The sequence below is a fragment of the Lithobates pipiens genome, unplaced genomic scaffold (genome assembly GCF_037356315.1).
Source record: "Lithobates pipiens isolate NorthernLeopardFrog02 unplaced genomic scaffold, aLitPip1_a1.2 Scaffold_70, whole genome shotgun sequence".
NCBI classification, from domain to species: Eukaryota; Metazoa; Chordata; class Amphibia; order Anura; family Ranidae; genus Lithobates; species Lithobates pipiens.
In genome coordinates, this window is record NW_027507893.1 from 1,845,059 (window position 1) to 1,857,716 (window position 12,658).

The window sequence follows — 12,658 nt, forward strand, 5'->3', positions numbered from 1 at the left end:
ATTATTTTGCTTCAAAGTGGTTTATTTTAAAAAAAAATCCTAAACTTCCCTCTTAAATTGGGGTGCATGTTATACACCAACGTCTGTTATACTCTGATAAATACGGTAATTACCCCCTTTGATGCTGATCTCATTCCTATCACTTCTTATATATCTTTGACATTTTTTTTTTTTTACCCAAATCTTTCAATGCATTACAAAGAACAGAGAAGAGTTTCTAAACCCAATAAATTAACCAGTTCCTGACCAGCGCACACCGATGTATGTCGGCAGAATGGCACAGGCAGGCATATTGGCGTACAGGTACATCCAATCTTTAATGCCGCTCTGCCATTGCAAGTGCGGCGCCGGCTTGTCGGGACCCCATGAGTCCGGTCGCGGGTCCCGCGGACTCGATCGCCTCACGGGGTGGCTGAATGGAGAGATGCCATTGTAAATAGCATCTCCCCGTTCTGCCTAGCATCAAGTGACGTTGATCTCTGCTCCATGTGATTACAGCAGAGATCAGTGTTCACTAAATGAAACCCCAGCCCCCAACAGTTAGTAACACACCCCTGGGACCACTTAACCCCTACACTGCCACCCACTGGTTAACCTCTTCACTGCCAGTGTCATTTACACAGGAATCACTGCAACGGTCCCAAAAATGTGTCAAAAATGTCCGATGTGTCCACCATAATGTCGCAGTCACAATAAAAATCGCTGATCGCCGCCATTACTAATAAAAAAATAAATTATTAATAAAAAATGCCATAAAACTATCCCCTATTTTGTAAACGCTATAACTTTTGTGCAAACCAATCAATAATCACTTATTGTGTTTTTTTTACCAAAAATATGTAGAAGAATACGTATCAGCCTAAACTGAGGGAAAAAAAATGTTTTTTTATATATTTTTGGGGGATATTTATTATAAGAAAAAGTAAAAAATAATGCGTTTTTTTCTAAATTGTCGCTCTATTTTTGTTTATAGCGCAAAAAATAAAAACCGCAGAGGTGATCAAATACCACCAAAAGAAAGCTCTATTTGTGGGAAAAAAAGAACGTCAATTTTGTTTGGGAACCACGCCGCATGACTGCGCAATTGTCAGTTAAAGCGACGCAGTGCCGAATCGCAAAAAGTGGTCTGGTCTTTGGCCAGCAAAATGGTCCGGGGCTGAAGTGGTTAATATTTTCAAATATTGATCTTTAAAGGTGACCATACACTGCAATCAGTTAGATCTTAAATAAAGTTGATTTAGTGAAACAGCCTGTTTGATTTCCTATAATTTGAATTAATTGTTCAAGTGCATCTTCCCATTACCTATTTTGCCTAAATATCAAGTTGTACAGAGATTTGCTAATCAGATTGCATAGTGCATGACCATCTTAAGTGCCAAATTTGGAATGTAGATGTGCCATGACCTACTTGTATTTTCCAAACAGTATTTTGTACACACGGTCGGACATTCGGATGGACAATGTCCTATATTTTGTGGTGGTTTGCCCTTTTCCACAGACTCCTTATTTCTTTTTCCTTTTCTTCCCAATTTGGTCACATTTCTTTGGTAATGTTTTGCTTGCTTAGGACACCTTAGGATGCACAATTAAGCACTTCCTTTTTATAGGCTCTTTTTACAGCCCCTATACACAGTCTATTTTCCATCCCTCTTCACCTATATATCGCTCTTTAGGTGTGTATAGGTTAATGTCTCATCTCACTTTAACTCTCATATCATATATATCTGTTTAAATTTGAAGAGTCCTTTACAACCCCCCGCATCTGCCGTGGGAGGAAACCGATGGGTCCTGTGATCTACTGCTTCCTCCTTTGTGGGTGAGCTGATCCCCTCGCTATTTAAATTATTGTAACTCTTCTGTTATGTCATTATATGATTAGCTGCTATTTGATTATTTGCAAATATTTTTATTTACTCTGTAGACTATCCTCCTGAAGAAGCGGTTCGCCGCGAAACCGGTAGAGGAAACGTTTCTGTACCCCTCTTCAATAGAAACCTTACGGGGTTACCCGTCGGTAGTTTATTAAATTGTGGTGTATATGATTTTAGCAATATGAAAGTTTTGATGGATTTCATTTTTTTGTCCTTATTAAATTACTTGTAATTTTTTTATAACAAAGTCTTTTATGATTTATTTAGTACCGCAATAGTCCCCTCAACAAACATTTTTGGGTGTGGATATCAAGGGAGCAGCCTCAGCAACTGCCCCAATATCCTTAGAATTCCCAATTCTTGACAATTATCAATTGGGATGATGGTACTGTTATATGTATTACGTATATTTTGTATTTGAGGCTATACTCAGTCTATGGCTATATTCATGGGGTGGATAATACACCCAGGGTGGATAACACACCCGTTTTTAAGAGGCACCAACCTCTGAACAGCAACAGTGGTGGGTGTCTCTTTTGAGTGCCTCTATTTTTTGTATCTAGATATACATTACTTTACTTATTTTTTCACCACGATAGCTAGTGGGATTGTCATTCCTTATGCCGTCGGTGACACTGAAGTATGGTTGTTCCCATGCTTTGTTTATTACATTATTACCTTGATTATACGATGTTTGTAGTATTATTGTTTATATATTATTTTTGTATTTTGTGAATAGTGTTGCTGTAAAGGAGATCCGCTCCCCCCAGGGGGAAGCTTGGGTCTTTTCTTGGATCCTTTGTTGTGTTCTCCTGTCTGGCAGATGTGCGCTCGCCCTGGTGGGTCCCTTATTTTGGGTCCTTCTTGTGCTGGATGCGCCCGGACCTTTGGTCCATGGGCCCCTCCGGCACGCACATGCGCTGTGCGCACATCCATGCACAGTGCGTCCGCATCAGCGTGCGCGATGGTTGCATGGCCGTGCGAGTGCGCGGTGTGGGTGGGCGGACCCCCGTGACATCAGACGCCGCCGTTTAGCGGCGTGCGCTGATGCCGGAAGGGTTGGGGGCTTAAATAGTGGTCTGTGTTAGACCACTGTTGAGCAGTTTTCAGGACTCCACATGCCGGGTTGCGCTGTTGGACATGTCTATACAGGTTAGAGTATTGCTGTTTTTGTACCCGATGACTAGGACCTCTAGTACCCTAGGTCTCCTGGTCTTATCTTACTTTATGCCTTTTTTCATATGTGCTTAAAGTGATTGCTCTGTGTGTACCCCCACAGATGGCGATCAATACCCAGGTTCATGTTTGTTTCCTGGCTAATGAATTACCATATTAATTATCATGATTACCTGGTGTGCTAACCTGCAATACACCTGTGGTGTCCATCTACAACAGCAACCTGTGCATACATGCTTACCAGTTCCTCCCTTTGGGGAGTGTATTATATATATAGTAGGTGATACCTGCCCTGCACACTATACATTTGCATTCCTTGGCTACTATGGTGTTGCCCTGTTCGATCTCCCTCTATGAACATGGGTGGTGTGCACTGGATAATATAGCACAAACGGTATGTTTGGCTTTTACTTTCACACTTGTTTCACTTATATCCTTTTTACCCTATATTTTGTGGTGGTTTGCCCTTTTCCACAGACTCCTTATTTATTTTTCCTTTTCTTCCCAATTTGGTCACATTTCTTTGGTAATGTTTTGCTTGCTTAGGACACCTTAGGATGCACAATTAAGCACTTCCTTTTTATAGGCTCTTTTTACAGCCCCTATACACAGTCTATTTTCCATCCCTCTTCACCTATATATCGCTCTTTAGGTGTGTATAGGTTAATGTCTCATCTCACTTTAACTCTCATATCATATATATCTGTTTAAATTTGAAGAGTCCTTTACAACCCCCCGCATCTGCCGTGGGAGGAAACCGATGGGTCCTGTGATCTACTGCTTCCTCCTTTGTGGGTGAGCTGATCCCCTCGCTATTTAAATTATTGTAACTCTTCTGTTATGTCATTATATGATTCGCTGCTATTTGATTATTTGCAAATATTTTTATTTACTCTGTAGACTATCCTCCTGAAGAAGCGGTTCGCCGCGAAACCGGTAGAGGAAACGTTTCTGTACCCCTCTTCAATAGAAACCTTACGGGGTTACCCGTCGGTAGTTTATTAAATTGTGGTGTATATGATTTTAGCAATATGAAAGTTTTGATGGATTTCATTTTTTTGTCCTTATTAAATTACTTGTAATTTTTTTATAACAAAGTCTTTTATGATTTATTTAGTACCGCAATAGTCCCCTCAACAAACATTTTTGGGTGTGGATATCAAGGGAGCAGCCTCAGCAACTGCCCCAATATCCTTAGAATTCCCAATTCTTGACAATTATCAATTGGGATGATGGTACTGTTATATGTATTACGTATATTTTGTATTTGAGGCTATACTCAGTCTATGGCTAGGACCGTGTTGTCGGATAATCCGACTGTGTGTGGTCTCCATCGGACTGTTTCCGTCGGAGTATCCAACGGACCAAGTTTTCCAACTTGTCTATAAAATTTTCTGACAACATGCTCCGATCGGACATAGTCCGATCATGTGTAGCCTACTCCGACAGACAAGGTGCCACGCATGCTCACAATCAAATTCGGAAGCGCTCGCTCAGGTAAAACTACTGCTCGTAATCGATTATAGCACATTCGTCACACTGCAATGTTAAAAATTCTTTCATGCAGCGCATTATCTTGTTCTTAACAATGCTGCAAGAATGAACTTGTTTTGATGCTCATATTCACACACACACTTCTCCCGAACGTATTTCTTTAGGCTTTTTACTAATTTCAGCAATACAATATTTTAAATCATCACATCTACACAATCTTTTTTTTTGTTGTATTTTTTTATTTTTTATTTTGTGGATGTTTTTTTTTACTCAACATCTCCTTTTTTGACAGTTTACTCATCTTTGCATTTTTTTGGGTGTGTTTTGTGTGTCAACTTACCACAACACCATTATTATCTTTTTTGTATTTTGTTTTTCTTTTTTAATCTACAGGAGTTTGTTTGGTGTTGGTGCCCCTTGTTATTAATTTCACTTTGTATTTTTGAAATGTACCTGCCTACTCACAAATAAACTGTCCTTTTTGAAGTAAAACACATACGCAAGTATTTCTTCAAACAAAAAAACCTTTATTTAGGTGTGAGTAACAAATAAAGAGGGAGGCAGCGCTGGAGAAACTTGGGAGATTAGCGAAACCTTTGGCCCCCAGGGCACACATCAACTATTTAAACGCAAAAATTGGTGGCCTGAGGAGTACATGTCTGAGGGAGGGAAGTCTGGTCCTGAAGTCCAAAAAACCCAGAACAGCAGCAGATGACATCTATGTTCCCAGGCTGTGGTACTAGAAGAGGCTGCATCTTCTGTCAGACCAGACTGACCCCAGGTTATCACACTCTGGTCTTCCTTCCATGCTTCCTTCCAGGCTTTGGCTGTGGTGCTGGAGGTGTGGCAGAAGGAGGAGGAGGAGGAGGAGGGGCATGGGCCAAATCACACAAGTGTGTTGCTTGTGTGATTTGGCCCAACAGACCCTTGTTGAGGGTGTGGAGAATTAGCTCCTCACACAAGATCTTTTGCCCCTCCTCCATTTGCTGAAGTTTACATGCAGCTAAGGCGGCAAAGGCCTCTTGATAGTAGGGGGTGGCTTGGAGACCCAAAGGTTTTGGCTACTACTGTCTATTGATATGTGAAACACTTTCTAAAATCAGCAATTAGAGAGCAAAAAACAATTTAATATCATTCATTTTTACTCCCAAAATATGTACAACAATACTATACCTGGCTCAAGCTGGGCTCCTCCAGTTCTTCCTGAGTGGAAGGCCCAGGTTGGGTGTCGGAAGACTCAGCGGGTGTGGAATGTAGCATAGAAGGATGCGTGGAAGGAAGGGTAGAGAGTGATTCCCTGTCATCAGCCTGGTCTGACAGAAACTGCATCCTGTCATAATACCACAGCCTGGGGACATAAACTTCATCTGCTGCAGCTCCAGATTGCATGGACTTCAGCACCTTGTTCCGCTCCCTCAGATATGTACTCCTCAGGCCACCAATTTTCACTTTTAAATATTGGATGTTTGCCCTGGGGACCACCGACTTCACAAACTCAACCAGTTTCTTCATCGTTGCCTGCCTCTTTAGTTTGTTACTGTAATGTGGGTGCGTCGATTGCCACAGGCAGGGCAGCTCCCTGTATTTATCGATGAACAGAGGGAGGAAACTGTGGTCATTGAAACCGTCCATAATCTATGCAAGACCCAACACAAGACAAACCCTAATGTCAGGCTAAACTCCACTAATGCAGGCCTCAATCTAGAAGCAGTATAGGCTAGTGATGTACCAAGTTAAAAATTGTACCTTAGTTTGCACTATCGTCGCGTCAGCTTCTCCCTCTGTTCACAGATCATACGTGCGATTTATATACAGTGCGCATGCGTGAAACTCCGCCTGCCCCTGATGTTCTTTCTAGACTATTCCCTGCCCCTTCTCTTTCGGCGCAGTGGGGAGAGCACATGGCGGACAGAACGCAGGTGCGCAATCAGAGTTCCACTGACGAGGAGGGCGAGGAAAGCCCCGAGCCTGAAACGTCACGATCCAGGGAGCCCCGGAATGACACGTACTGAAGGGGAGGGGTAATGGAGGGGCGGGCATGACCGGGTGCCTAGAGACACCAAGACAGAGGATAGGTGGAGGAAGAGAAACACGCAAGGGGGAGGAGCCATATAAAAGGGGGGCGGAGCCGGAACGGGACCAGTCTCGAGGGGAAGACATCAGAGGAGGCAGCTTTCCAGCGCTGCTCCTCTCTGGGCAAAATGGCGGCGATCGAGCACGTGTTGGAGCGGCTGCGGGCTCAAGCGGAGGTGCGGGGTTCGGAGTGGCTAACCGAGCAGGTGGAGCGCTGGATGGGTGAGACGGAGGCAGGCACGAGTAGCGGGGAGCCGGTGCTGCGGGCCCGGAGGTCTCGGCCTCCGGCGCGCTTTTCGCCGGGACCCGCCCCTCGGCCACCTCGTGATCGGCGGAGCCCGGGGGCGGACAGGTCGGTCCCCCCCGCAAAACGGAGACAGCAGGATGATCGGGGCCTGGGGCGGTCTGCACGCCGCCGGCCTACCCCGGGGGGCGGGGCCACGGGCCACGATGGCGCCGGCTCCCCGCCGTCCAGCCCGGCGACCGTTCGCGTGGGGGACCCCTGTGGGGGGCCCTGCACGAGCAGGGGGACAGCCAGCGGTGCGGAGGGTTCTGCAAGACGGACGGAGTCGGCCTACAGGGGGGCACGGGCGGTGGGTGGGGGGCGCCGGGCGGATGCGGGCTTACTTGATGGACAGACTGGAGGACTGACGCCCAGGGGTGGTGCGGGGGGGCGCCCTAGGTCTGGTTCTCTACGCCAGTCTGGGAGCAAGGCCCCTGTGGTGAAGGATCTTCCCAGCCACCTGCTTGCTGCGGCCTCTGGGAGCGGATCGCCCAGGGGGCTTCTGGCGCCTGCGGAGAGGGAAGAGGAGGACCGGTCGGAGGGAGAACTGTCCGCTGAAGACGACGTGGTTCCCCCGGCGGTGGAGAGCGGCAACGCGGCTGCGGGACGTGTTCCTGGTCGGCCCGGTAAGTCAGTACCTACTGTTTTCTCTGATGTTTTGCAGGGGTTGCTGGGGGTGGTGCAAGGGGCGGCTGGTTCAGCGGCGCCTCCGGCGCCGCTGGGTGGGGTGTCGGTGGCGGGGTCGGGTCAGGTGGACCCGGGGCCCGCGCCGCCCATGCAGGGTTTGTTGGAGGGATTGCGGGCTTTGGTGGACAGGTTTGGGGGGGATGGGGGATCTCCTGCCCTGACGGCGCCTTGGGGGGCTGGTAAGGTAGCGGGGGCGGCGGGGGTCCCGCCGGCTGCGGGTGGGGAACCCGCGGCGTCCGCAACGGCGGTGCCGGTGGTGGGCGGGGGGTCCGGTGGGGAGGAGGCGGCCGCGACACCCAGCCGTACTGATGTGGTTCGGATTGGGGATGCGGCGCGTTGTGAGGTGTACGTCTGCTTCGAGGGACCGCTCGGGGCGCACCTGAAGCCGGAGGTGCGGGAGAAAATTGCAAAAGGTGAGTATGTGGAGATATTCTCGCTGCTCCCACTGGAAAAATTCAATTTGGATCGGGTCAAGCCCAATGACACGAAAAAAGACGATGAGGAAAAGAGGCGTTATAGGCTGATACCGCGTACGTTTGCGAATTGGTTGCAGGCGTTCGCGATTTTGGCGAGCGTCATCGGCGAAAAGAACCCCGAGCACTGCTCGGCGTTGTTTTGCTATATGGACGCCATTGGGGAGGCACACCGGGTGTACGGGGGGGTGGCATGGCTCCGGTACGACGAACAGTTCCGGCAGCGGAAGGCGGTGCGTCAGGAGTTGCGGTGGGATCACAAGGACATCAGCCTCTGGATGAGGCTGATGTCCTCCGCCCGGGCCCCGCCTCAGTTTTTTCAGGGGGGGGCCGGGGGTACACCCTCCTCAGGACTGTCGGCCGGAAAGAAGTGGGGGGTGTGCTGGTCTTTTAACGAGGGTGCCTGCAAGTTTGGAAGTGCGTGCCGGTTCAAGCACGAGTGTTCCGGCTGCGGGGGGGCTCACGCCCTGTCTCGCTGCTTTAAAAGGGGAAAGCGTCCCGGCGACGCTGCTAACAAGAGGGAAGACGCCGGTGAGGGTGGAAAGGATGCTTCCTTTCCTAAGTAGGTACCCGGACAGGGTGGCTGCGCGGCTGCTGGCCGAGGGGTTCCGGGAGGGTTTCCGGATTCCCTGTGACTTGAAGGTGGTGCCGCCGGTGGCGCGAAACCTCAGGTCGGCCTTGCAGCACCCTACGGTGGTGGACGAAAAGTTGGGGAAGGAAGTGGCGCTGGGTCGGATGGGGGGGCCGTTTACGGTTAAGCCGTGGGACTCGCTGGTGGTGTCCCCCTTGGGGGTTGTCCCCAAGAAGGAGCCGGGCAAGTTTCGGCTCATACACCACTTGTCGTTTCCAAAGGGGGGTTCGGTCAATGATTTCATTGACCCGGACGTCTGTGCGGTGTCGTATACGTCATTTGACGCGGCTGTTCGGTGGGTGCGGCGCTACGGCCGGGGAGCGCTCATGGCCAAGGCGGACATTGAGTCGGCTTTCCGGTTGCTGCCGGTGCACCCGGACAGTTTTCGGTGGTTGGGTTGTCACTGGCGGGAGCAGTTCTACGTGGACAAGTGTTTGCCTATGGGCTGCTCCGTTTCTTGCTCCGTGTTCGAGCAGTTTAGTTCGTTCCTGGAGTGGGTGGTGCGGGATGTTTCCGGCATTGAGTCAATCATTCACTACTTGGACGATTTTCTCTGCATCGGCCCCCATGCCTCCGCTGTGTGTGCGATTCTCTTGTCCACGTTGCAGCACATCGCAGGCGTTTTTGGGGTGCCATTGGCGGCCGAAAAGACGGAGGGCCCAGTGGGGGTGTTGAGTTTCTTGGGTATAGTGATAGATTCGGCGGCTATGGAGTGCAGGTTGCCGGATGACAAGTTGGCGGATTTGCAGCGGGCGATTCGGGAGATCCAGGGCCGTCGGAAGGTTCAGCTGACGACCTTGCAGTCCTTGCTGGGCAAACTGAACTTTGCGTGCCGCATCATCCCGATGGGCCGGGTGTTCTGCCGGCGGCTGTCGGCGGCGACGGCGGGGGTGCGGGCGCCCACGCACTTCATTCGGTTGACGGAGGAGCACCGGGACGACTTGGGGGTGTGGCATGATTTCTTGTCCTCCTATAACGGCAGGGCGGTGTGGATGTCGGGGCCGGTGAGCAACTTCGATGTCGCATTGGTCACCGACGCAGCAGGGTCTACGGGCTATGGTGCGTTTTTCCAGGGCAGGTGGAGTGCGGAACCTTGGCCGCGCTCGTGGAAGGAAGCGGGTTTCCTGGGTAACCTGGTGTTGCTGGAACTCTTTCCGATTGTGTTGGCTCTGGAGCTGTGGGGGGAGAGTTGCAGGGATTTGAAGCTGCGCATCAACTGTGACAACATGGGTGTGGTGCAGGTGGTGAATCGCATGTCTGCCTCCTCCCCTCCTGTTATCAGACTGTTGCGCCAATTGGTCCTTAGGTGCCTGCGTTTGAATGTGTTTTTGTATGCTGTGCATATACCTGGGGTGGAGAATGCCTTAGCTGACTCCCTGTCTCGTTTCCAGTGGGACAAGTTCCGGGAACTGGCACCTGGCGCGGAGGCAGTCGGGATTCCGTGCCCGGGGTGGATTTGGGCGCTGCCCTTGGAGTCGCCGCGGGCTGGATACGCAGGTCTGTAAGTGGGGCTACCTGGACGGCATACGTGAAGGTATGGCGGGAATGGCAGGAGTTGGTGCGAGAGGTGGACGGAACTGGGGGAGCCGGGGATGGGCGCTTGCTGGCACTTTATTTTGTGGTCCGGAACGTGGAGAGTGGGCGCTCGGCGGCAGTGATCGATCGGAAACTGGCGGGCTTGTCATTCCTTTTTAAGTTGTTGGGGTCGGAGGATTGGTCGAAGGGTTTTTGGATACGTCAGATGCTGAAGGGTTTTCGGAAGCAGTCGAAGAGGGGGGACACGAGACGTCCGGTGACGTTTGGGGTCTTGGTGGCCATTTGTGGTACATTGGTTTCGGTTTGCACGTCTCCGTTCGAGGTGCGGTTGTTCACGGCGGCCTTTTCATTGGCTTTTTACGGGGCTTTTCGGATTGGGGAGTTGGTCAGCCCGTCCCGGAAAGTTCCTGGGGGGCTGGGGGATCATGATGTTCGGGTGGCAGGATCAGTGGTGGAGATAACTCTTAGGCGTTCGAAGACGGACCAACGGGGTAGGGGTGTGAACATTTGCTTATTCAGTTTGGCAGGGTCACAGGTTTGCCCTGTAGAAGCGGTTCGGAGTTACCGAGCGGTTAGGCCGGGGAGTCCGGGTCCATTCCTTGTCCACGCGGACGGGTCTTTCCTGTCCAGATTCCAGTTCGTGGCGGTTTTCCGGCGAAGTTTGGCGCTTAATGGTTGGGAGGAGTCGGAATATGCTTCACACTCCTTCCGCATCGGGGCGGCCACAGAGGCGGCCCGGTGCGGGTTGGATGAGGCGGCGGTACGAAGGATTGGTCGTTGGGAGTCGCGTAGGTTTAGGTCATACGTTCGACCTCAGTTAGCGGTTGGGCGGTCCAGGGAGTGGGATGGCCCTTAGTTGTATTCCTGGTTGGTTGGTAATACGGAATGCGATACAGGAACCGTTCCTGGGACTGATGGAGTTTTTTCCACGGGGGTAGGGTTGGGATCTCCGTGGGGTGGTAAGGGCAGTGGTTAGTGGTTTTGCTGTGGGGTTATTGTTTTTCGGGGATCAGCAGGTTTTGGTTTCTCGTTTCAGATGGAGGTTCACCGCGCCTCGTTTGGATCGTGGGCCACTCCTACGTGTGTTGGGGGGCCAGGAGAGGAGACATGAGACCTGCGGGGAGGCAACTGGGGATTTCCAGGGCAGAAGCGGAATTGCGATGGTTGGGGATACCAGGAATGCGGTGGGAGAGGGTGGTGAGTGTGGTTGAAAGGTTCGTGTGGCTGCATGGGCCCCCGGATGTGTTGGTTCTGCATGCTGGGGGGAATGACCTGGGAGCCCGGAAAGTCCGGGATTTACTGAATGACATTAAGGCGGATTTTCTGAAGCTGCGTGCTAGGTTTCCCAGTACGATCCTGCTGTGGTCGGATATTGTCGCCCGGACGCAGTGGAGATGGGCAAGGTCAGTGGCCAGCATTCAGAAGACGAGGATCCGGGTGAATAAGGTGGTGGGGAGATTCGTGATTCAGAATGGAGGGCTGGTGATCAGGCACAGGGAACTGGAGTCCAATGTGGGTCTGTACCTAAGGGGGGATGGGGTTCATCTCACGGATGTCGGGATTGACCTGTGGTCTTTGGGTTTACAGGGGGGGATCCAACAAGCTTTGAGGGTGTGGGGTTGCCCTCAAGGGTAAGGTGGTCACCCTTTTCAGGCTGTGGCGTGAGATTTCTGGTGGTCTTTGACGGTGGCGGTAAAACAGAGGTGATATAAAAGGGTGGGGGGGGCTCATTGGTATTATGGGCCCCTCAGTTGTATTCCCGAACGGTGGACGGAATACTGGGAGGTTTTTCACTGCAGGAATTGTTTGTCTCTGAGCGGTCACAGCGTGAGGCCTGGTATGGTAAAAAGGTAAAGCAGTGAGGTTGGTGTTTTTGGAATTAAAGTGGGTCACCGTCAGAGATCACCAGACTGGAGTTGATAAAAGTTGTTCAAGGTTTTGGTTTACAGTTGTAGATATATATTTATATATTTATATATTTATATACATATTTTGGAGGGAGTAAAATATTTTGGTTATGTTTAATAAAAGGCTGTTGTGGCCATTTTACTCCAAAGAAAAGGTGTGGTCTCATTATTATAGATATATAAGGGCTGGTATGGGACATTATTGAGAGGGGGACTGTTGGGCTACGCAGGTCATGGAGGAGAAGCTTTAAAGGCCTCAAACTTACCTTCATATAGTCCTTCTGCAGGACCTGAAGGATGGCAGAACAGGTCTCTGGAATAATGATCCCCAGAGCCTGGGGGGAGATGCCTGTGGAGAACTTGAGGTCCTGAAGGCTTCTCCCTGTCGCCAAGTAGCGCAACGTGGCGATGAGCATCTGCTCCAGAGTGATAGCCTGCCGCATGCAGGTATCCTGCCTGGTGATATAAGGGGACAGCAAAGCCAGCAGACGGTGAAAAACGGGGTCCGTCATCCAGAGATAATTCCT

The 12,658-nt window shown here is 50.5% G+C and overlaps 1 protein-coding gene across 3 annotated transcripts; it reads left to right on the forward strand.

Moving 5' to 3' along the window:
- The first annotated feature begins 6,506 nt into the window (after positions 1–6,506).
- On the forward strand, positions 6,507–12,500 carry LOC143959326 (uncharacterized). Of its 3 annotated transcripts, XM_077468013.1 has the most exons (3): positions 6,507–7,523; positions 10,080–10,185; positions 11,261–12,490. In XM_077468013.1, exons 1-3 carry the CDS (start codon positions 6,743–6,745, stop codon positions 11,433–11,435), a joined length of 1,062 nt encoding a protein of 353 aa, XP_077324139.1. In that variant the 5' UTR covers positions 6,507–6,742; the 3' UTR covers positions 11,436–12,490. The 3 variants fall into 3 exon arrangements, with proteins under 3 accessions (XP_077324139.1, XP_077324137.1, XP_077324136.1); XM_077468011.1 differs by lacking the exon at positions 10,080–10,185 and having other exon boundaries at positions 6,510–7,523; positions 11,261–12,382; XM_077468010.1 differs by lacking the exon at positions 6,507–7,523 and having other exon boundaries at positions 7,544–10,185; positions 11,261–12,500.
- The last annotated feature ends 158 nt before the right edge of the window (positions 12,501–12,658 follow it).

Excerpts from the sequence above, each read along its gene's own strand:
- LOC143959326 (XM_077468010.1), top strand. The coding sequence starts at position 8,604 with ATGCTTCCTTTCCTAAGTAGGTACCCGGACAGGGTGGCTGCGCGGCTG. Across the intron at positions 10,186-11,260 it reads GCCGCGGGCTGGATACGCAG|ATGGAGGTTCACCGCGCCTC; the intron begins GTCTGTAAGTGG and ends TTCTCGTTTCAG.